The 23,386-nt window shown below is 38.3% G+C and overlaps 1 protein-coding gene across 1 annotated transcript; it reads left to right on the top strand.

Moving 5' to 3' along the window:
* The first annotated feature begins 5,066 nt into the window (after positions 1–5,066).
* Positions 5,067–22,665, top strand: LOC127093770 (uncharacterized). The gene is made up of 2 exons (XM_051032672.1): positions 5,067–5,565; positions 22,571–22,665. Exons 1-2 carry the CDS (start codon positions 5,067–5,069, stop codon positions 22,663–22,665), a joined length of 594 nt encoding a protein of 197 aa, XP_050888629.1.
* The last annotated feature ends 721 nt before the right edge of the window (positions 22,666–23,386 follow it).

Here is a 23,386-nt window from a genome sequence, read left to right as displayed (position 1 = left end):
AAAAGAGAAAAGAAAAGGGGTCGCAAAAAATGTTCCTACGTATCTTCAGGCGCGATGAGAAATTCAAAGTGGTATAGTTCTGGGAAAGAAAAATATATTTTTGGGTTTTTGTTATAGTGTTTTAAGAGACATTGAATCTCTCTCCTACGTGTCCCCAAGTGCGGAGGGGAACTCAAAACTATATAGTTCTTGGTAGAAAATGAGTGTTGGTTGATTGATTTTAGTGAACGAATGTTTAGGTCACATTATAGTGGTTAAGCGTTGCTTGTGATCGCAATGAGAGGCTTAAGCGTTTGTTTATCTCATGGTAGAATGGATAAAAAAATGTTCTTTTTATGAAAAAAAATTGATCATTCGGGGGCGAGAAAAGATGAGTTTGATTAGTTGAATTTGTTTTTTAGGAAGATGAAGAATGTTTGAGCAATGTAGCGTGCGCCACCTATTCACTTATTCGAGGAGCAGAAAGGTGTGCATCACCCATTCCTTTTTCGTCCAAGTTTGAGATTTTGAAAATTATTGGCGGAAGACGAGTATTCGCAACAGCTAGGCATGCACCTCCCACTTTCTTACTTGAGGAGAAGCAAGAGGTGAGTCTTTCATTCCCTTTTGATCAATGTTTGATTAACATATTTTATTCGGAAGATGAAAGCTCGAGCAATATGGTATGTGCCAATCATTCACTTATTTGAGGAGCAGAATAATGTACATCCCCCATTTCCTTTTTGAATCAATTTTATTTGCAAAAATATTCTGAAAAGAAACTTGGTGTTGACCGAGGGATTTATTTTCATTTGAGGGAAATGATTTGATTGAGTACGAAAAAATGACTTGATGTTAATCAAGTGTTTGGTTCATAATTTGAACAGGACTTGATGTTGATCAAGTAATAAATCCGCGTTAGTTTTCAAAAACGGTTTGATTTTGGTAGTGAAAAGGTTTTGAGTTAATGGTGAAGTAGTGAGATATTTATGAAAATCACTTGATGTTGATCAAGTATTTAATTTGATTTTTGAATGGTTGATTTTATGTGTTCAAGTTGTTTAATTAATCAATTAACCAAATTAATCAATCGAAATGAAATTAATCAATTAATCAAGTTAATTGAAGATCAATTAACAAAATTCTTCAATTAAACAATTAATCAAGTTAACTAAAAAATTCGATTAAAAAAATAATCAATTAAAATAAATTTAATCAATTAATCAAGTTAATTAAAAAAAATAACAAAATTAATCAATTAAAATAAATTTAATCAATTAATCAACTTTAATTAAAAAAATTAATAAAAAAAATTAGTTAATTAAAACCAATTTCATCAATTAATTATAAAAGAAATAAAAGAGAACTAAAAAAAATAATAACATAACAAAAAAAGGAAAAAATGGGGTGGGGCATGGGCCCCACGCGCTCTTCTCTTCCCATGTTGGCACATGCAGAAACAGACAGTCTATTTGAAAAATATACTACTAGTCTATTTGATCCACATATAACTATCTTATTTTTTCACAAAGTCGAACAAATGAATAATGAAAATTCATCTATTCGATCTCATGACACAATGGCATGCTCAAAAATCAACAAACATCAACTAAAATATATGAAAATTAATCGTTTATAGTGGGATGCTCAAGAACACCAATTTTCTGGAAATTCATATTTCAAATTATTTTGCACAAATGATTAAAGGATATGAAACATACTAAGTGAAACAACAAGTTTATGTCAAGAAATCAAGTAAAAAGCAAGAATCAAATCTTACCCATGTGAAAAGCCTCAAAACACGAAGAACATAGACGATTTTCTTGGCGAGTTTGCAAATTTTGATCACCCTCCGATGAAGCTCCAAATAGGTACCAATCAATGTGATATGAATTTCTCTTCAATCCTATCATTTTCCTCTTTCAAATTCTTAAATTCCTTTCCATTTTCGAGCCAAAATTCAAGTAGTGAATATGATATCCTCTTCAGTTTTTTTGTGTGGTGATATGGTGTTGATTAAATAAGCTAAGATGAATATGAATAAACTCGAATGTGAGAGTCATTTTTGGAGGGAGTTAGAATGTGAAAAATGAAAATGGAGAATGATTAGGAATTTACCAATTAGTGATTCATGTAAAAAAAGTGTTAAATCAAGGGTTAGAATTGCATCTAAGTGTGTTTGTTGAAGTTAATTTTATTGAAATGAAATTGTAATTTGGTTAGGGGACAGAAACATGGATAGTGATCTAAGTGAAAATCATGGGAACAGTTGTGAGTTGTTTATGATTTTTATCAAATGACCAAGAGAGTTAACACAAAATAATAAGCAAATTAGGATTTTCACAATTAAATACATTGCCACAAAAATCCTTGGATATTTTTAAATGGTCAAAAATGAATTTAAAAAAATAAAATTCAAATCTTTTTAATAAAACCAAATAAAAATCAAATGATTATAGAATTGGTCTTATTTGCTTGCCATTGGAGAATCTTGATGTTATCTTTGGGATGAACTGGTTGGAGTTCAATCATGTTTATACCAATTGTTATAACAAGTCGGTGCGGTTTCTTACTCCTGGTGAGGAGGAAGAAGTTGGTTTCTTATCTACTAGAGAGTTGAAGGAGCTTTTGGAAGAGGAGGCTCAGATGTTTGCGTTGTTCGTGGCGTTATCTGCTAAGAGTCAGACGGTGATTGATGAATTGCAGGTAGTGCGAGATTTTCCAGAGGTGGTTCCAGATGATATTTCAGATGTATCTCCAAAGAGAGATGTGGAGTTTTCTATTGATCTTGCATTGGTACAAGATATGTTTCTATGGCACCATACGGGATGGCTGCATCGGAGTTAGCAGAGTTGAAGAAACAATTAGATGATATGCTAGAGAAGAGATTTGTGAGACCAAGTGTGTCGCCTTGGGGAGCTCCAACATTGTTGGTAAAGAAGAAAGACAGTAGTATGAGGTTGTGTGTGGATTACCGACAGCTGAATAAAGTGACGATTCAGAACAAGTATCCACTTCCGAGAATAGATGACTTGATGGATCAGTTGGTGGATGCGCGTGTGTTTAGCAAAATTGATTTGAGGTCAGGTTACCACCAGATCAGAGTGAAGGATGAAGATGTACAGAAGACGGCGTTTAGAACTTGATATGGACACTATGAGTATTTGGTGATGTCGTTGGGTGTTTCTAATGCACCTAGAGTATTTATGGAGTACATGAATCGTATATTTCATACTTACTGGGATTATTTTGTTGTGGTATTTATTGATGACATTCTGATCTATTCTAAATCAAAAGAAGAACATGTTGAGCATTTGCGAGTTGTATTGCAAGTGTTGAAGGAGAATAAGTTTTATGCTAAGTTGTCGAAGTTTGAATTCTTGTCGAAAGAGGTTAGCTTTCTTGGTCATGTTATTTCAGGTGGTGGTATTGTTGTGGATCCATCTAAGGTAGATAGAGTTCTTTAATGGGAGGCTCTGAAGTCGGTAACAGAGATTAGAAGTTGTTTGGGCTTGGTTGGCTATTACTGCAGGTTTATTGAAGGATTTTCCAAGTTGGCACTTATGTTAACTCAGTTGACCTGTAAAGGTAAACTGTTTGTGTGGGACGCTCGTTATGAGAACAGTTTCATAGAGCTAAAGAAAAGGTTGACTACAACTTCGCGTTTGATTTTACCTGAACCGGATGAATTATTTATGGTGTATTGTGATGCGTTGTTGATGGGTTTAGATGGTGTTCTAATGGGGGATGGCAAGGTTGTGGCTTATGCTTCATGATAGCTGAGGATTCATGAGAGAAATTATCCTACTCATTACTTTGAGTTGGCTGCGGTGGTATTCATGTTGAAAATTTGGAAACATTATCTCTATGGTTCCAGATTTGAAGTGTTTAGTGATCATAAGAGTTTGAAATACTTGTTTGATCAGAAGGAGTTAAATATGAGACAGTGCAGATGGTTGGAATTCCTAAGAGATTGTAACTTTGGCTAGAATTATTATCCCGGTAAGACGAATGTCGTGGCTGATGCTTTAAGTCGGAAGTCTTTGCATGTGTCTGCTATGATGGTTAGAGAGTTGGAAATGATTGAATAGTTCAGAGACATGAGTTTGGTCTATGAGTTGACACCATAGAGTGTGATGTTGAGTATGCTAAAGATCAATAATGATTTTCTTAGTAATATTAAAGAGAGTTAGAAGTTGGATGTGAAGTTGGTGGACTTGATGGTTGAAAGTTATCAGACTGAAAGTAATGATTTCAAAGTGGATGAACAAGGTGTGTTGAGGTTCAGAGATAGAATTTGTATTCCTGACAAAGTTGAGTTGAAGAATATGATTTTAGAAGAAAGTCATCGAAGTAGCTTAAGTATCTATCCAGGAGCTACTAAGATGTACCAGGATCTGAAGAAGACCTTTTGGTGGTCTGCAATGAAGCGAGATATGGCTCAGTTTGTTTATGCTTGTTTGACTTGTGAGAAGTCAAAGGTGGAAAATCAAAAACCTACGGGATTGATGCAACTGTTGGATATTCCATAATGGAAATGGTATAGCATTTATATAGATTTTGTGACGGGGTTGCTGAATACTCCGAGAGGGCATGACACCATTTGGGTAATTGTTGATAGACTGAAGAAGTCGACTCATTTTATTCCAATTGACATCAGTCTTTCTATGCAGAAGTTGGTAGAGATATATATCCGTGTGATTGTGAAGTTGTATGGAGTTTCGTTGAGTATTGTGTCGGATAGAGATCTGAGGTTTACTTTCAGATTTGGGGAGAGTTTGCAGGAAGCTTTGGGTTCGAAGTTGAGGTTGAGTTCAGCTTATCATCCGCAGACCGATGGTCAGACAGAGAGGAATATTCTGTCATTAGACGACTTGTTGAGAGCTTGTGTTCTCAAGCAAGGAGGTGCTTGGGATAGTCATTTGTCATTGATTAAGTTCACGTATAATAATAGTTTCCATTCTAGTATTGGAATGACACCTTTTGAAGCCTTGTATGGTCGAAGGTGAAGGACACCTTTGTGTTGTCATGAATCTGGTGAGAGTGTAGTCCTTTGACCTAAGATTGCCCAACAGACTACTGAGAAGATGAAGTTAATTCGAGAGAAGATAAAAGTTTCACATAGTAGGCAGAAAAGCTACCATGATAAGAGGAGAAAGGATCTTGATTTTCAAGAGGGAGACCATGTATTCTTGAGAGTCACTCTGGTGATCGATGTAGGACATAATTTAAAGTCGAGGAACATTACTCCTCGATTTATTGGTATATCCGGGCGAGTTGGACATGTTGCTTATAGAGTGGTGTTGCCACCGAATTTGTTAAATTTACATGATGTGTTCTATGTTTCACAACTTTGGAAGTATGTTCCGGATCTGTTGCATGTGATTTTGATGGATGATGTTCAGGTGAGGGATTACCTTACAGTTAAGGCTTTGCCTATAAGGATTGATGATCGAGAACTGAAAAAGTTGAGAGGCAAGGAGATTGCTCTCGTGAAGGTAGTGTGGGGAGGTGCTGCCAGAGGAAATATGACTTGGGAGTTAGAAAGCAGGATGCGAGAGTCGTATCCAAAGTTGTTCACATCAGGTAATTTTCAAAGACGGAAATGCTCTAAGTGGGGGAGAGTTATAAGATTTTTTTTCCAAAATAACCATTTTTTTCAATTTTTTTTTAAAATAACCAATTATTCAAAAAAATATCAAAATAACCAAGTCTGGTAGAGGATGCGTCAGATGAATTGGCGCATCCCCTAAGCTTAAAGTGGATGTGCCAATAGCATTGGCGCGTGCATTGGGCTCCTCATGAGGAGACGCCAATGCTAGTGGCGCCTACATTGGGCCTCATGAGGAGGCGCCAATGCTAGTGGCGCCTAGGTTCATTTGGTTGGTGTATACGCCAATTCATCTGGTGCATACACCCCCTCCTATTTTTTTATTTAATTTTTTAATTTTTTTAATTTTTAATATTTAATTTTTATTATTTAATAAATAAGAAATAGTGATGAAATTTTTTTATTGAATATGTAATAATTGGTTACATTGGACTGACAATAAACTAATGACCAACCCGATTATAACGTCCCCCGGTTCCATAACCCAGTGTGTTAGTTTGTCTCCGAGGTCTCCCAAGATTTTCTTGAGGTGTTTATGGTCTTTGAGTGCTAACCTAATCGAGCGATGGCTGGTTGGAAGGTCTGGAGGAAGTTCCAGCAGTATTTGACAGATGTGTTATCATTTGCTCCCAATATTCGGAGGGGCTCTGGCCAACGGCGCTTCCATAATGGAGTTCGGTGCCCATGTCATCGTAGTTAGGGAGTTGGGGTTGGGTGAATTGGGGATGGTATAGTTGCCCAAATTGGGCCATTGAGTCGTTTTGGAAACGAAGCAATGGTTCCTAGGTCGTACTATAGTTAAACAATGGTTGGGTGTTCATTGGTGGGGGGCTACGATGAAGTGACCCATATGAATCATCTAGGCTATAGACGGTTGTGGTTGTGGGGTTTGATTCTTGGTTTTGTGTTTGGGTGGGTGGTATGAATGGATTGCGACGTTGGATGGTTGGTGTAACACCCCGATAAAAAAAAAATAATAAGATAATTATTTAATTTAAGTTAATATTATATTTATTAATTTAATTAAATAATTGGAATTTTGGATTATTGGATTATTATTATTATTATTGGAATAATAATTATTGGAATATATATAAGTTGGAAATAAGAAAAGAGTTTCATTTTTTGGTAAAGAGGGTTTTACGTGAAAAGCAGAGAAGAGGCAGAGCAAGAGGAAGAAGGTTGGAGAAGAGAAGAGCTTGAGGCTAAAGGATTGCCTGATTAACTCAGGTAAGGGGGGGTTTATCGTCGTTTAATGGGTATTATGGGTTAACATGTAATGGGTAGTGATAAACCGTTGATTTGACCCTAATTGGGATGTTGAATGCTGAAAAATTGTGTTGGATAAGTTGTGTTAAAACTGAAATTGAATCTGTAATTGGATGGGTAGTAATTTTCCGAAAACGTAGCTTTTTACGGAATTGGAATCGGAGGTCCGGAAGTCCTCCAACGGCGGAAAATGCGGAGAATTCTGCATTCTGCTTCGTGTTAGCACAGGAGCAGCTTTCTGTCTTGCGTTAACCGGTTAACCCAGGGTGTTAACCGGTTAACACTGTTAGGAATTGTGAAGTATTGCTGTTTTGCTTGCGTTAACCGGTTAACCCAGGGCGTTAACCGGTTAACCCTGTTGTGATTTCTGAGAAATTGCTATTCTGTCTGCGTTAACCGGTTAACCCAGGGCGTTAACCGGTTAACACTGTTGAGTTTTGCCAGAAAGCGTGTTCTGTGTTGCGTTAACCGGTTAACCCAGGGCGTTAACCGGTTAACACTGTTGGAAATTGGAAAAATTAATATTTGAATAATGTGTGCATAGTTGGTGTTTGGCCTATATTGGCGTATGATGTAATAGGGATTAATTCCCGCTGTTTTGAGCAGTATAGGTATTAGTGGAGTGTGCTAATACTGTGATTAATTATTTGACATGATATGATGTTTTGATACATGTGCTGATGATGTGTGAAAATATGCATAATGTTGTGAATGTATATATTATGCATGTGTTGGTGAATGGACTGTTTTATGGCTTAGAGTGTGAGCATATGTCCATTGTGGATTGTTGTTAATGATGTTGCATTGCTAGGTGAATTAGCATGCATATTGTGGCCTTTATGGTGGTAGCTAATTCCCATGGTGAGGAATTAGTGAGTAAATCATTGTGGATTATTGTTGATGATTTTGCATTGCTAGGTGATTTAGCATGCATATTGTAGTCTGTATGGTGGTAGCTAATTCCCATAGTGAGGAATTAGTGAGTTGGTGGTAGCTAATTTCCGTGGTGAGGAATTAGTGAGTGAGTCACTAGGTCTCAAATGAGTGGGACTAGTGGGCTTGGTAGCCGTATCTGGATTTGATCGGTGAGGTGAACTATATGTTCACGAATAGTCGGTACCGCATGCATGGAGTCTCATTGCATAATGTATGTATGACGTATAATATGAATGGATGTATTCCAATATTATACGTGTGTTTGTGTTGGCATTGGGTATGAGTATGAATTGTGTTGGTATTGAGTATGCCATTTGAGTTGATGTGCCGTTACCGAATGTGTGATATGATTAGGGTGATTAATGTGTTATTTACTTAGCATTACATGATATTTTATAATGCTTATTATATCGATTGAGGAACTCACCCCTTACAACTATTTTTCAGGTAACGAGCAGTGATTGAGTAGAAGCTAGTGCTTGGAGTCTAGTGTAGTCTCCTTAGTGGGTCATGCTCTGATAGATGTAACATCGGGACGGGATGTTTTACCTTGTTGAATAATTTTACATGTAATATGTTACATGTTTTGCATGATTGAATTGATTTCTATCCGCTGTGTATTGTGCAAATGCTTTATGTTTTGAATTAATAAAAGAGCATGACAGTTATTATGGTGAATGGTGTGAAATGATTGTGTGACACCCTTAATTGCATAATTACTCTGATTGATGTATTGCTATTTTAATTAAATATTTGGGGTATTTTAGAAGGGTGTTACAGTTGGTTGTTGGGTGGTTGGCATGAACGGGTTGCAATGTTGGGTGTTTGGTTGTTGTGTGTATGTGGTTGGTTGATGTTGTGTGGTTGGTTGTTGGGTTTGGATGGGTTCACATTGGTGTTGGGTGGTGAATTATTGTGGGGCGTACGATGATGAAGCATGTTGGCGTGGATCCATCAAATACCGCGGCTCAGATACAAATTGATGAGTTGTTACCGACCTAAACCATGCCATATATTGTTGAGTCGGTCTTGCACCATGGATGACTGGTTCGTTCAAGATGTATTATCGTTGATTCCTCCATTGACGACACATGTCTTTTGCAAAGTCTCTCCAGTCAAAATAATCCCACTGTGCATCAACCCTTTTTTGATGCCAATTCCTCAAACACATGGGAGATTCTGGAATCTGTTGTAGCATTCCGAACTGCAGTTTGACCCGGTCACTCTGGTGCATTTCCATCATAGTGAATCGGATAATCGGTGTCTTCGTTGTCCAAACTGCAGCATCGTCATGGTTCACATCATGATCCAGATCCAGATATGGCCTCCAGACAAACTGTAAAACAATACGAAACGATTAGATGTAAAATAATTTGAGAAGTATTTTTAAATTAAAATATAGTTGGGTAGGATTATTACATCGTCATGTCCAATGTGGTCCAATAGATTTCGATAGACTACAATAGCGTGTTTCAGACATCTGTTGTAGTTCATTCCCCTTACTGACCACCTAAGATAAAAAAGAAGTGAAAAATATTATTTACTGTTAATTACAATATAAAATATAATTAACTAAATTGTGAATGGTAAAGTGTTAGACTTACTTGGTTGCAAACGGGAACACGAATTGGAGGGAATCCGAATGTTGTAAGAATGGGAGTTGCTCGTCAACTAAGTGAGTTCCAGAAGAACAATCCTCCAATGTTCAAGGGAGCATACGATCCAGATGGTGCTCAGAAGTGGTTGAAGGAGATCGAGAGGATCTTCCGAGTGACTGAGTGTGCCGATAACCAGAAGGTCAGGTTCGGTACGCATATGCTGTCAGAGGAAGCAGACGATTGGTGGGTTGCTACCCACACTGAGTTGGAAGCTGCTGGGAATGCTGAGATCACTTGGGCTGTGTTCAGAGAGAGATTCCTGAGGAAGTATTTTCCAGAGGATGTTAGAGGAAAGAAAGAGATAGAGTTCTTAGAATTGAAGCAGGGCAACCGGTCTGTTACTGAGTATGCTGCTAAGTTCACAGAGTTGTCGAAGTATTACACTCCCTATGATGAGGCTACTGGGGAATTTTCGAAATGTGTGAAGTTTGAGAACGGGTTGCGTCCCGAGATCAAGCAGGCTATTGGATATCAGCGGATTAGAGTGTTTTCTGATTTGGTTGACTGTTGCAGGATTTTTGAACAGGATACCAAAGCCAGAGCGGAGAGCTATCAGCAGAGGGTTGATAGGAAAGGCAAGAATCAGAATGATCGTGGGAAACCGTATGCAGTTGGCAAAGGTTTCCAGAGACAGAGTGGGATGAAGAGGCCTAGTGGGGGAGACTCTAGTGCCCCTGCTAAGTGTTACAGATGTGGTCAGGCTGGACATCGTGTCCATGAATGTACCAGTGCTGAGAGGAAGTGTTTCAAGTGTGGAAAAGGTGGTCATTTGGCTGCAGAGTGCCGGTCGAAGACTGTGACTTGTTTCAACTGTGGAGAGTTAGGTCATATTAGCCCACAGTGTCCTAAGCCGAAGAGAGAGAACCAGTCGGGAGGCAAGGTCTTTGCTTTATCGGGTTCTGAGACTTCTGCAGATGATCGTTTGATCCGAGGTACGTGTTATATTAATGGCTTTCCTCTTGTAGCTATTATTGACACAGGTGCGACTCATTCCTTTATATCTTTGGATTGTGCTGTGAAACTCAAGTTAGAGATATCTGAGATGCATGGAAGTATGGTGATTGATACTCCTGCGAAGGGTTCAGTGACTACTACTTCAGTTTGTTTAAATTGTCCTTTGAGTATTTTTGGTAGAGACTTTGGGATGGACCTTGTGTGTCTCCCACTAGTGCAGATTGATATTATCTTGGGTATGAACTGGTTGGTGTTTAACCGAGTTTATATCAACTGTTTTGATAAGACTGTGATTTTTCCTGAGATTGAGGAAGGGAAGAGTTTGTTTCTATCAGCAAGGCAGGTGAATGAGGAAGTAGCAGATGGGGCAGAGTTGTTTATGCTGTTAGCGACTTTGGAGGCTAAAGATAAACTAGTGATTTGCGATCTAGCCGTGGTGTGTGATTTTCCTGATGTGTTTCCTGAAGAAGTGAATGAATTACCGCCAGAACGTGAAGTTGAGTTCTCGATTGATTTGGTACCTGGTACTAGGCCGATATCGATGGCTCCGTACCGTATGTCTGCTGTTGAGTTAACTGAATTGAAGAGTCAGCTGGAAGATCTGTTGGATAAGAAATTTATTCGTCCGAGTGTGTCACCGTGGGGTGCACCAGTGTTATTGGTTAAGAAGAAAGAAGGTACTATGAGGTTGTGTGTGGACTACAGGCAACTGAATAAAGTGACGATCAAGAATCGGTATCCTTTGCCGAGGATTGATGATTTGATGGATCAGTTGGTTGGTGCGAGTGTGTTCAGCAAAATAGATTTGAGATCGGGTTATCATCAGATACGTGTGAAAACTGAGGATATTCAGAAGACTGCTTTCAGAACGAGGTATGGACATTATGAGTATTCTGTAATGCCTTTTGGTGTGACTAATGCGCCTGGAGTGTTTATGGAGTATATGAATAGGATTTTCCATCCGTACCTAGATCAGTTTGTTGTGGTGTTTATTGACGATATTTTGGTGTATTCGAAATCTGAAGAAGAGCATGCTGAGCATTTGAGAGTGGTTTTAGGAGTTCTACGAGAAAAGAAATTATTTGCTAAACTATCCAAGTGTGAATTTTGGTTAGAAGAGGTCAGTTTTCTTGGTCATGTGATTTCAAGGGGTGGTGTTGCTGTTGATCCTTCTAAGATAGAAGCAGTATCTAAGTGGGAAGCTCCTAAGTTTGTTGCTGAGATAAGGAGTTTTCTTGGTTTGGCTGGTTATTATAGGAAGTTCATCGAGGGATTTTCTAAGTTGGCGTTACCGTTAACGATGTTGACTAGAAAGGGGCAAGCGTTTGTTTGGGACTCAAAGTGTGAAGAAGGTTTCCAAGAGTTAAAGAGAAGGTTAACTACTGCTCCTATTCTGATATTACCGAGTCCGTCGGAACCATTTGAGGTTTTCTGTGATGCTTCAATGTTGGGTTTGGGTGGTGTGTTGATGCAGAATAAGCAGGTTATAGCTTATGCTTCGAGACAACTGAGGGTTCATGAGAGGAACTATCCGACACACGATTTAGAGTTGGCAGCTGTGGTATTTGTTCTGAAGTTATGGAGGCATTACTTGTACGGGTCAAGATTTGAGGTTTTCAGTGACCATAAAAGTTTAAAGTATTTGTTTGATCAGAAAGAGCTGAATATGAGACAGAGGAGATGGTTAGAGTTTCTGAAGGATTATGACTTTGGTTTGAATTACCATCCGGGTAAAGCAAACGTAGTGGCTGATGCATTGAGTCGGAAATCACTGCATATGTCTATGTTAATGGTTAAGGAATTGGATTTAATTGAGCAGTTTAGAGACTTGAGTTTGGTGTGTGAGAGTACTCACAATAGTGTTAAATTGGGAATGTTGAAGTTAACGAGTGGTATTCTGGATGAGATTAGAGAGGGTCAGAAATCCGATGTGCTTTTGGTTGATAAGTTGACTCTGGTGAATCAAGGTCAAGGTGGTGAATTCAGAGTTGATGAGAATGGTGTTTTGAAATTTGGTAGTCGGGTGTGTATTCCGGATGTTACCGAACTTAAGAAGAGTATTCTTGAGGAAGGACATCGTAGTGGCCTGAGTATTCATCCTGGAGCTACGAAGATGTATCATGATTTGAAAAAGTTATTTTGGTGGCCGGGAATGAAAAGAGAAATTGCGAGTTTTGTTTATTCTTGTTTGACTTGTCAGAAGTCAAAGATTGAGCATCAGAAGCCGTCTGGGCTAATGCAACCGTTGGCTATTCCAGAGTGGAAGTGGGATAGTATCAGTATGGATTTTGTTTCTGGTTTACCGAGGACAAGTAAGAATTTTGAAGCTATTTGGGTGATTGTTTATAGATTGACGAAATCGGCTCATTTCATTCCGATCAGAATGGATTATCCGTTAGAGAGATTAGCTGAGTTGTATATTGAGAAAATTGTAAGTTTGCATGGTATTCCGTCGAGTATTGTTTCGGACAGAGATCCTAGATTTACATCGAAGTTCTGGGAAGGTTTGCAGAGGGCTTTGGGAACTAAGCTGAGATTGAGTTCTGCATATCATCCGCAGACTGATGGTCTGACTGAGAGGACGATTCAGTCATTGGAGGATCTTTTGAGGGCTTGTGTTTTGGAAAAGGGAGGTGCTTGGGATTGTTACTTACCTTTGATTGAGTTTACCTACAACAATAGTTTTCATTCGAGCATTGGTATGGCACCGTTTGAAGCTTTGTATGGTAGGAGATGTCGGACGCCTTTATGTTGGTACGAGTCCGGTGAGAGTGTTGTGGTTGGACCGGAGATTGTTCAACAGACTACGGAAAAGATTAAGATGATTCAGGAGAAGATGAGAATTGCTCAGAGTCGTCAGAAGAGTTATCACGACGAGAGGAGGAAGTCACTTGAGTTTCAAGAGGGAGATCATGTGTTTCTTCGTGTTACTCCGATAACTGGGGTTGGTCGAGCTTTGAAGTCGAAGAAGTTGACACCTCGATTTATTGGTCCTTATCAGATTTTGGAGAGGATAGGGGAGGTAGCCTATCGTATCGCTTTACCGCCGTCACTTGCGAATTTGCATGAGGTTTTTCATGTGTCTCAGTTGAGGAGGTACATTCCTGATCCGTCGCATGTGGTCCAAGTAGATGATGTACAGGTGAGAGATAACCTGACTGTTGAAACATCACCTATGAGGATCGAGGATCGAGAGTTGAAGCAGTTGCGGGGTAAAGAGATTGCTTTGGTAAAGGTAGCTTGGGGAGGACCAGCAGGTGGCAATGTGACTTGGGAACTTGAGAGTCAGATGAAGGAGTCTTATCCGGAGTTATTTGCTTGAGGTATGTTTTCGAGGACGAAAACTCTTTTAGTGGGGGAGAGTTGTAACACCCCGATAAAAAAAAATAATAAGATAATTATTTAATTTAAGTTAATATTATATTTATTAATTTAATTAAATAATTGGAATTTTGGATTATTGGATTATTATTATTATTATTGGAATAATAATTATTGGAATATATATATAAGTTGGAAATAAGAAAAGAGTTTCATTTTTTGGTAAAGAGGGTTTTACGTGAAAAGCAGAGAAGAGGCAGAGCAAGAGGAAGAAGGTTGGAGAAGAGAAGAGCTTGAGGCTAAAGGATTGCCGGATTAACTCAGGTAAGGGGGGGTTTATCGTCGTTTAATGGGTATTATGGGTTAACATGTAATGGGTAGTGATAAACCGTTGATTTGACCCTAATTGGGATGTTGAATGCTGAAAAATTGTGTTGGATAAGTTGTGTTAAAACTGAAATTGAATCTGTAATTGGATGGGTAGTAATTTTCCGAAAACGTAGCTTTTTACGGAATTGGAATCGGAGGTCCGGAAGTCCTCCAACGGCGGAAAATGCGGAGAATTCTGCATTCTGCTTCGTGTTAGCGCAGGAACAGCTTTCTGTCTTGCGTTAACCGGTTAACCCAGGGTGTTAACCGGTTAACACTGTTAGGAATTGTGAAGTATTGTTGTTTTGCTTGCGTTAACCGGTTAACCCAGGGCGTTAACCGGTTAACCCTGTTGTGATTTCTGAGAAATTGCTGTTCTGTCTGCGTTAACCGGTTAACCCAGGGCGTTAACCGGTTAACACTGTTGAGTTTTGCCAGAAAGCGTGTTCTGTGTTGCGTTAACCGGTTAACCCAGGGCGTTAACCGGTTAACACTGTTGGAAATTGGAAAAATTAATATTTGAATAATGTGTGCATAGTTGGTGTTTGGCCTATATTGGCGTATGATGTAATAGGGATTAATTCCCGCTGTTTTGAGCAGTATAGGTATTAGTGGAGTGTGCTAATACTGTGATTAATTATTTGACATGATATGATGTTTTGATACATGTGCTGATGATGTGTGAAAATATGCATAATGTTGTGAATGTATATATTATGCATGTGTTGGTGAATGGACTGTTTTATGGCTTAGAGTGTGAGCATATGTCCATTGTGGATTGTTGTTAATGATGTTGCATTGCTAGGTGAATTAGCATGCATATTGTGGCCTTTATGGTGGTAGCTAATTCCCATGGTGAGGAATTAGTGAGTAAATCATTGTGGATTATTGTTGATGATTTTGCATTGCAAGGTGATTTAGCATGCATATTGTAGTCTGTATGGTGGTAGCTAATTCCCATAGTGAGGAATTAGTGAGTTGGTGGTAGCTAATTTCCGTGGTGAGGAATTAGTGAGTGAGTCACTAGGTCTCAAATGAGTGGGACTAGTGGGCTTGGTAGCCGTATCTGGATTTGATCGGTGAGGTGAACTATATGTTCACGAATAGTCGGTACCGCATGCATGGAGTCTCATTGCATAATGTATGTATGACGTATAATATGAATGGATGTATTCCAATATTATACGTGTGTTTGTGTTGGCATTGGGTATGAGTATGAATTGTGTTGGTATTGAGTATGCCATTTGAGTTGATGTGCCGTTACCGAATGTGTGATATGATTAGGGTGATTAATGTGTTATTTACTTAGCATTACATGATATTTTATAATGCTTATTATATCGATTGAGGAACTCACCCCTTACAACTATTTTTCAGGTAACGAGCAGTGATTGAGTAGAAGCTAGTGCTTGGAGTCTAGTGTAGTCTCCTTAGTGGGTCATGCTCTGATAGATGTAACATCGGGACGGGATGTTTTACCTTGTTGAATAATTTTACATGTAATATGTTACATGTTTTGCATGATTGAATTGATTTCTATCCGTTGCGTATTGTGCAAATGCTTTATGTTTTGAATTAATAAAAGAGCATGACAGTTATTATGGTGAATGGTGTGAAATGATTGTGTGACACCCTTAATTGCATAATTACTCTGATTGATGTATTGCTATTTTAATTAAATATTTGGGGTATTTTAGAAGGGTGTTACAGTTGGTTGTTGGGTGGTTGGCATGAACGGGTTGCAATGTTGGGTGTTTGGTTGTTGTGTGTATGTGGTTGGTTGATGTTGTGTGGTTGGTTGTTGGGTTTGGATGGGTTCACATTGGTGTTGGGTGGTGAATTATTGTGGGGCGTACGATGATGAAGCATGTTGGCGTGGATCCATCAAATACCGCGGCTCAGATACAAATTGATGAGTTGTTACCGACCTAAACCATGCCATATATTGTTGAGTCGGTCTTGCACCATGGATGACTGGTTCGTTCAAGATGTATTATCGTTGATTCCTCCATTGACGACACATGTCTTTTGCAAAGTCTCTCCAGTCAAAATAATCCCACTGTGCATCAACCCTTTTTGATGCCAATTCCTCAAACACATGGGAGATTCTGGAATCTGTTGTAGCATTCCGAACTGCAGTTTGACCCGGTCACTCTGGTGCATTTCCATCATAGTGAATCGGATAATCGGTGTCTTCGTTGTCCAAACTGCAGCATCGTCATGGTTCACATCATGATCCAGATCCAGATATGGCCTCCAGACAAACTGTAAAACAATACGAAACGATTAGATGTAAAATAATTTGAGAAGTATTTTTAAATTAAAATATAGTTGGGTAGGATTATTACATCGTCATGTCCAATGTGGTCCAATAGATTTCGATAGACTACAATAGCGTGTTTCAGACATCTGTTGTAGTTCATTCCCCTTACTGACCACCTAAGATAAAAAAGAAGTGAAAAATATTATTTACTGTTAATTACAATATAAAATATAATTAACTAAATTGTGAATGGTAAAGTGTTAGACTTACTTGGTTGCAAACGGGAACACGAATGGGCGCTCATTTACCGGGGCGAGCGACGGCATGCTTGACCAACCCTAAGCTTGAAGCAAATACGCACATGAAAAAAAAGTACAGGTATTCTTTTTTGCAGTTCTACACATTGCACTATATAGATGGGCCAACACAACTGAACCCCAACTATAAGTGTTTACCTTATTAATATTGCGTAATAAAGGTAAATATATTATATTTACAGAATTACCTGTACTTTCTAGAAACAAAAAATTACCAAATAAAATCATAATATAACACCGAGCTTTTATTATTTTCTCATACTCGGTTGAATTGTCGGACAATACTATACTGGCATAATGTTGTTTTAGGTATTTTAAATTTATACCTTGCTTGACCGGATGTGTCTCCCTCAGTTTCGTCCTCTAATAAAGGGGCACCCAATAATTCATTGCAGATATTGTTGTCTTGGTTAACTCGACCATTCACTGCCTTTCCGTTTATACGGAGACCCAACAACATGTACACGTCCTCAAGTGTGACGGTACACTCACCAATCGGAAGGTGAAATGTGTGGGTCTCAGGTCTCCACATTTCCAACAAAGCCAGAATGAACTTGTAGTCCACCGAGTACGAAACAATGTTTAGTAGATTTCCAAATCCACATCCTCTAATATATGGTTCTATTAAAGGATCGTGGGGTACATATTCATGTACACGGCATCTAAACCGCTTTGGATCCTAATAATAAAAAAGTAAGAAAATACAATTAGAAGAAGAAATACATACTCAACAAACACACATCTATAAGAAGTAAGAAAAACATAGAAAGTAAAAAGAGAGAGATAACAAAGGTATAAGACTAAAAACATAAAAAGTAAAAAGAGAGAGAGATAACATACAAATGTCGAGATATTCTCGAGTGTGCCTCTGTGTTCATCACCCATAGTCAACAAAGACATGATTTGATTTTGCAAAGCTTGAGTGTGGTAGATGAAAGAAGTGTGGTAGAAGAATATAATTGAGTATTGATGAAGATGATTTGATATTGTTGATAGAAGAGGCTATTTATAGATGAATGAGTGAGTAGGTTTACAACCTAAAATGAATGTGATTGGTTGCATGGAATGGAAAAAGGAGACAAGGGAATGACAAAGTTCAGAATGCATGTGAGACAAAGCATATAAGGAATCTCTTCTAGGCGCATGTGAAGAAAGCACATGCAAGGAAGGGGCGCCCTTCCTCTTGGCACCTTAGTGTGGGGCAATGGGAAGGGGCGCCCTTCCTAGTGGCGCCTAAGGCCATTTTTGTGAAGAGGCGCCCAACCCTTTGGCGCCCCAGTTACTTTATGGCGCCTAGGAAATGGGCGCCTAGGTGGAATCTTAGGGCTCAGGGCTCAGAGATTCTTTGATTCCCTGGTGCATGTGTGTTATTGTCATTCTTTTCTCTGCATGGTTTATTCTTTCTACTGTATGCATGGTCAAGTCTGTACAGACAATGACCAAGTTATCAATGCAACAACCAACTTAGCAATGACCAAGCCATTTATGTTGTGTAGATGAACAACTTAGCAATGCATTCAATTCCATTCAAGCTATCTGCATATTTAATATTTCAACAAAATGTCTTCCACACAACATTACATGATTAGTGCCCATGTCGAAGGTGAAATATTTGATCATCAGTTGTTCGGTTTTTGTTTTCGAAACACAGAGGTAACTCGGTTTACAATAAATCGTCGATCAAATTTTTCACATCTGAAACAAAGAATAGAAAAAAATTGCAGTGCAATAATGTGGACCAAATCATCTATAAAAATCCGGTTTGGTTTGTAGAAAACCAAGTAAAATTTTATCAGAAGAAGATTCGAGATGATGATGATGTTCAGCATATGTTTGTCAGTCACGAACAATCCGGTTACAACAATATAGAGTTGTATATATTACCATATCAACAACAGGTGTCTCAGTACATTGATCAGTCACAAGTGTTTTATGAGACTGATGACGAACAAACTGAGGTGAATGTTTCAGACGAAGAAGAAGAGGAACCTGAGATCATGGTTGATGCGATGGTGAATGATGAAGAGGAAGAGGAGCCAATACCAGCAAGTCATGTATACTGCCCACCCCAACACATGACAAGGTTAAATTTGGGTTCAAATGAACCTTCGGCAGATGTATGGTACAATCCTTACGTGCAGATGCAAGGATCTCTGAAACAAGGAGACACATTTTGCACAAAAGAGGAATGTGTAAAAGCCATTAAGAAATTCCACATGCAACTATCAGCTGATTTCAGAGTTGACAGAACTGACGCATCGAGGTATAAAGTTTATTGTTTGAATGAGCACTGCCTTTTTAGGTTGTTAGCTTCGTACCGGAAGAGGAGCGAGTCTTGGGAGATTGGATCAATGGGTCCAGATCACACATGCATGCTGACAAACCCAATGCAGGATCACCGTAAATTAAGCTCTCAACTAATATGCGATGAAATATTGTTTGTCATTGGCGACAATCCATCGTTAAAGGTGAGTACAATAATCTCGCATATTAGGGCAGAGTACGAGTATACTCCATCATATAGGAAGGCATGGATAGTTAGAACAAAAGTTGTTGAAAAAAGTGTTTGGCAATTGGGAGGAGTCTTACAAACAACTTCTAAAATACCTGTTGGCTCTAAAACAATATGCTCCCGGGACAATTGTCAAGATGGAAGCATTGCCTGCCTATACACCAGATGGTACGTGTGCTGTTGGAAATAGAATATTTCACCGTCTATTCTGGGCGTATCAACCATGTATCATAGGTTTTTCTTTCTATAAACCAATTATACAAATTGATGGTACATGGTTGTACGGAAAATACAAAGGAACATTACTAATGGCAGTGACACAAGATGGGAACAACAATACTTTTCCAATCGCCTTTGCCCTAGTTGAAGGGGTGACTACTGACGGATGGAGTTTTTTCCTAAGAAATCTCCGATTGCACGTTGCACCTCAGCCTAACTTGTGTTTGATCTCCGACAGACACCCCTCAATCATCAGTGCATATAATAACATTGATAATGGCTGGCAAACTCCTCCTTCGACGCATGTGTTATGTATTAGACATATTGCTCAGAATTTCATGCGGGAAATCAAAGATAAGACGTTGTGGAAGAAGGTTGTCAATGCAGGTTAGGCATTATCAAAACCTTCTTTCAAACATTACCGCGAGGAAATAAGATTGTCAAACGAAGATGCGGTACGATGGATCGATAGTATTCCATTGGAGAAATGGACTAGATTATACGACAACGGTCAGTGTTGGGGCCATATGACAACAAATCTTGTGGAATCAATGAACTCTGTCTTCAAAGGCATCTGTAACCTACCAATAACCGCTTTGGTGCAGGCTACATATTTCAGGCTAGGGCGTTATTTAAAACCAGATGCTCAAAATGGAGTTCAGTGTTGCAATCTGGACAGTTGTTCAGTGATGCTTCAATGAAATTCATCAGACACGAAGCTGCCATAGCAAACACACACGTGGTTATGGTATCTGACCAAACTAAAGGTTGGTTTAGTGTTGCTGAGTCCATGGATCATAATAAGGGCAAGCCGATGGGACAGTACAGAGTCGAACTAGATAGAGGTTGGTGCGACTGCGGAAAGTTCCAAGCCTTTCGTACCCCCTGCTCCCATGTCATTGCGGCATGCTCAAAGGTTCGAAGGGATCCATCCTACTTGCTATCTGAAGTTTACAAAGTCGTCAGTCTTTCAAATGTTTATAAAATTAGTTTTTCGGTAGTGACAAAAGAGGATTATTGGCCAGAATATCAAGGGGACATCGTCTGGCACAAAGAAGTTATGCGAAGGAAGAAAAAGGGTTGCGCTAACAGCATCCGAATTCGAATCGAAATGGATACAGTGAACACAATGGTTAGACTATGTAGTTCATGCTGTCAACCAGGTCACAATCGTAATAACTGTCCTAGTGTTGGAACGAGCACAACCAGATAAATTTACATGTACCTCTATTGCAATATATGAAAAACTAAATTTATTTCATATTAGACGTCTGTGACGAAAGTACCATTATATAAACAGTAACACAGATAATTGTAACAAATACAATATAAGAACTATGCAATTACAACCATCAAAACAATTTTGAACATGTAATGCATCATCCTACGAGCGTCTTGGTCGGTCTTAATATCCACCCATTCGCGCACTTCTCCGTATTGGTTGAACATGGACACAAACCATTGTATTCTTCTAATCTGTTCACCTTCTTCAATTTCTCCCTCTAACCAACTATACAACGTCCGATTAAGACGTTCAAACGTATCTGTGTTCCAAAGTTGAACCTGTATCGGAGCCGCAACGGCAGAAAATATTACATCAACATTTCATTTCTGAATGTATGCAGACATTGTTGAAACAGAGAGAATTGAAATTGATGGTTGAACTAGACAAATTATGTTATTAGGAGATGAGTTTGAGTGAAAAATATTGTATCCAAGGCGTGGTATTTATAGAGACAGAACATCCATTGTACAAAACTTGTGGGCGCCTAAGGGATTGGCGCCCACATGACCATCACATGCAGGCGCCAGATGAATTGGCGCACACACAACCAAACACACACAGGCGCCACTAGCATTGGCGCCTCCTCATGAGGAGCCCAATGCATACGTCAATGTTATTGGTGCCTCCACTTTAAGCTTAGGGGATGCGCCAATTCATCTGGCGCATCCTCTACCAAACTTGGTTATTTTGGTTTTTGTTTTTGAATAAATTGGTTATTTTCGATTTTTTTTTGAAAAAAATGGTTATTTAGAAAAAAAAATATCGAGTTATAACGCCCTAATTTTATTTAAATTATTTTTTATAAATTAATTATGTGATAGTTGTGGTTGTGTTATGTTGATTGGTGTTTTGATGTGTTGTGTAACCTTGGTGTGGGGTAGTTGCCTTAGAATTATAGAAATTAAGGTATTGGGGAGTGTATGAGCAAAAGTGTAGAAAGGGTGTTGTGGTGAGTAAAACTAATTAAGTATATTAGTTATTATTTAGTTAATTAATTAATATTAGATTAATATTGATTTAATTAATTTAATTGAGTGGATTATTATTATTATTATTATCATTATTATTATTATTATTATTATTATTATTATTAAGAAAATAGTGATAATATAGTAAGTTAGTAAAATAATAGGAATTATAATAAAAATAGAAAAGAGGATTTGGGATAGAAACTCAGAGAACATAACGTTAGGGAAGAAAAGAGAAGAACGAAGAAAGGGAGAAGAAGAGGTTAGGGCTCAAGGGGAGAATTCACCATTGTTGAAGGTCAAGAGTCAATTGCTAGGAACTCTAAGGTAAGGGTGGGGTTCTAATTATCTAAGGATTAACATGATGATAGTGGGTAGATTATGTCTTTTGTGTTTTTCTTCTCTATGTTCGTGATCATGGTGATATTGTTAATTGTTAAGTGGTGTGAATAATGAGTTGTTGTTGTTAGAATCATAAAGTTTGATTGGATTCTTTGTTGTTAATGTTATGTAAATTGATGTTGTTTCGAGTCAGAGTCGGAACTGAGTTATAAACATTTTTGGCATAAATAAATTGGGTTTTTGAACTTTGGAAAAGTGATTTTCGTGTTAAAATATGGTATAAACGATTTTTGAGAAAAATGGGGTTTGGGGATGATTTTTAGATGATTTTCGTTTTAGAAAAATTGTGGAAAATGTTTCTGCAATAGTGCAATCGGTTACCAGAATTGGAGTAACCGGTTACACTACTTAAAAATATATTTCTAGGCAAAATTTGAGGGGTGTAACCGGATACTGGTTTTTGAGTAATCGGTTACCCTATGTAATAGAGGCCATGCAGGGACTGGGATTGAGGGTGTAATCGGTTACCAGTTTTTGAGTAACTGTTTACCATATGTGTGTTGGCAGTGGGTTGCGCTACTGGATGTAGTTTAACCAGTTACTATTTTAAGGGTAATCGGTTACACTGGGAGCAATTTCTTAAAAACTTTAAAAAGTCATAACTTTTATTCTGAGTGTCCGATTCGAGTGTTGTTCAAAGCGTCGGAAAGCTGAGAGTGTGTACTATCATTTAAAATTAGTTTTAATACCTAAAAATGAATATTTTTCTGTGTGATGGTGTTGATATGCATTGAAATGTTTGTGTGGTGGTGTGACATGACCTTAAATGCACTATTGTTGCATATTATGTTGTATGTTGATGTTGTTGAGCTATATAACATGTGTTTGATGCATGATAGCCAATATTGGCGGTGTATATTTACTATGGAGGTGGGTAATTGTGCATGATGTTATTGTTGCATGTATTATATGTTGCATTAATGTTGTTGGACAAATGGTCGGTTGTTGGCCTCAAATCCCATTGTGTGGATTGGACCGGTAGCTGATATTGGAGGTGATGGAATCAATGAAACATTATGGGAGGTGATGGTAACGAACTGGTGAATTTGATCCTAGGAGGTGAGGATCAAAGTGGTGAATCTGAGTGTTCATGTATTGGTACCACATGCATTAAGTCGAGTTGTTGGGTCTTATTGCATTGTGCATTAGTTGCATTTATTGCTATGTTGGATGGTTTATTGTGTCATTATTATGTAGGATAGTTGTGATGTTGATATCATGTGTGAATAGTTGTTGTGTGGATTATGTGGAATTGTGTTGTAGAATGGGTGATGTGCATGTGATAATCTGATGCTTACTTATTATCATGATTTCCTTTATATA

This window comes from Lathyrus oleraceus, chromosome 6 (assembly GCF_024323335.1).
Source record: "Lathyrus oleraceus cultivar Zhongwan6 chromosome 6, CAAS_Psat_ZW6_1.0, whole genome shotgun sequence".
In the NCBI taxonomy this organism is placed as follows: domain Eukaryota; kingdom Viridiplantae; phylum Streptophyta; class Magnoliopsida; order Fabales; family Fabaceae; genus Lathyrus; species Lathyrus oleraceus.
Note: the sequence above shows the minus strand (reverse complement) of the source record. Positions and strands in the feature narration are given on the sequence as shown.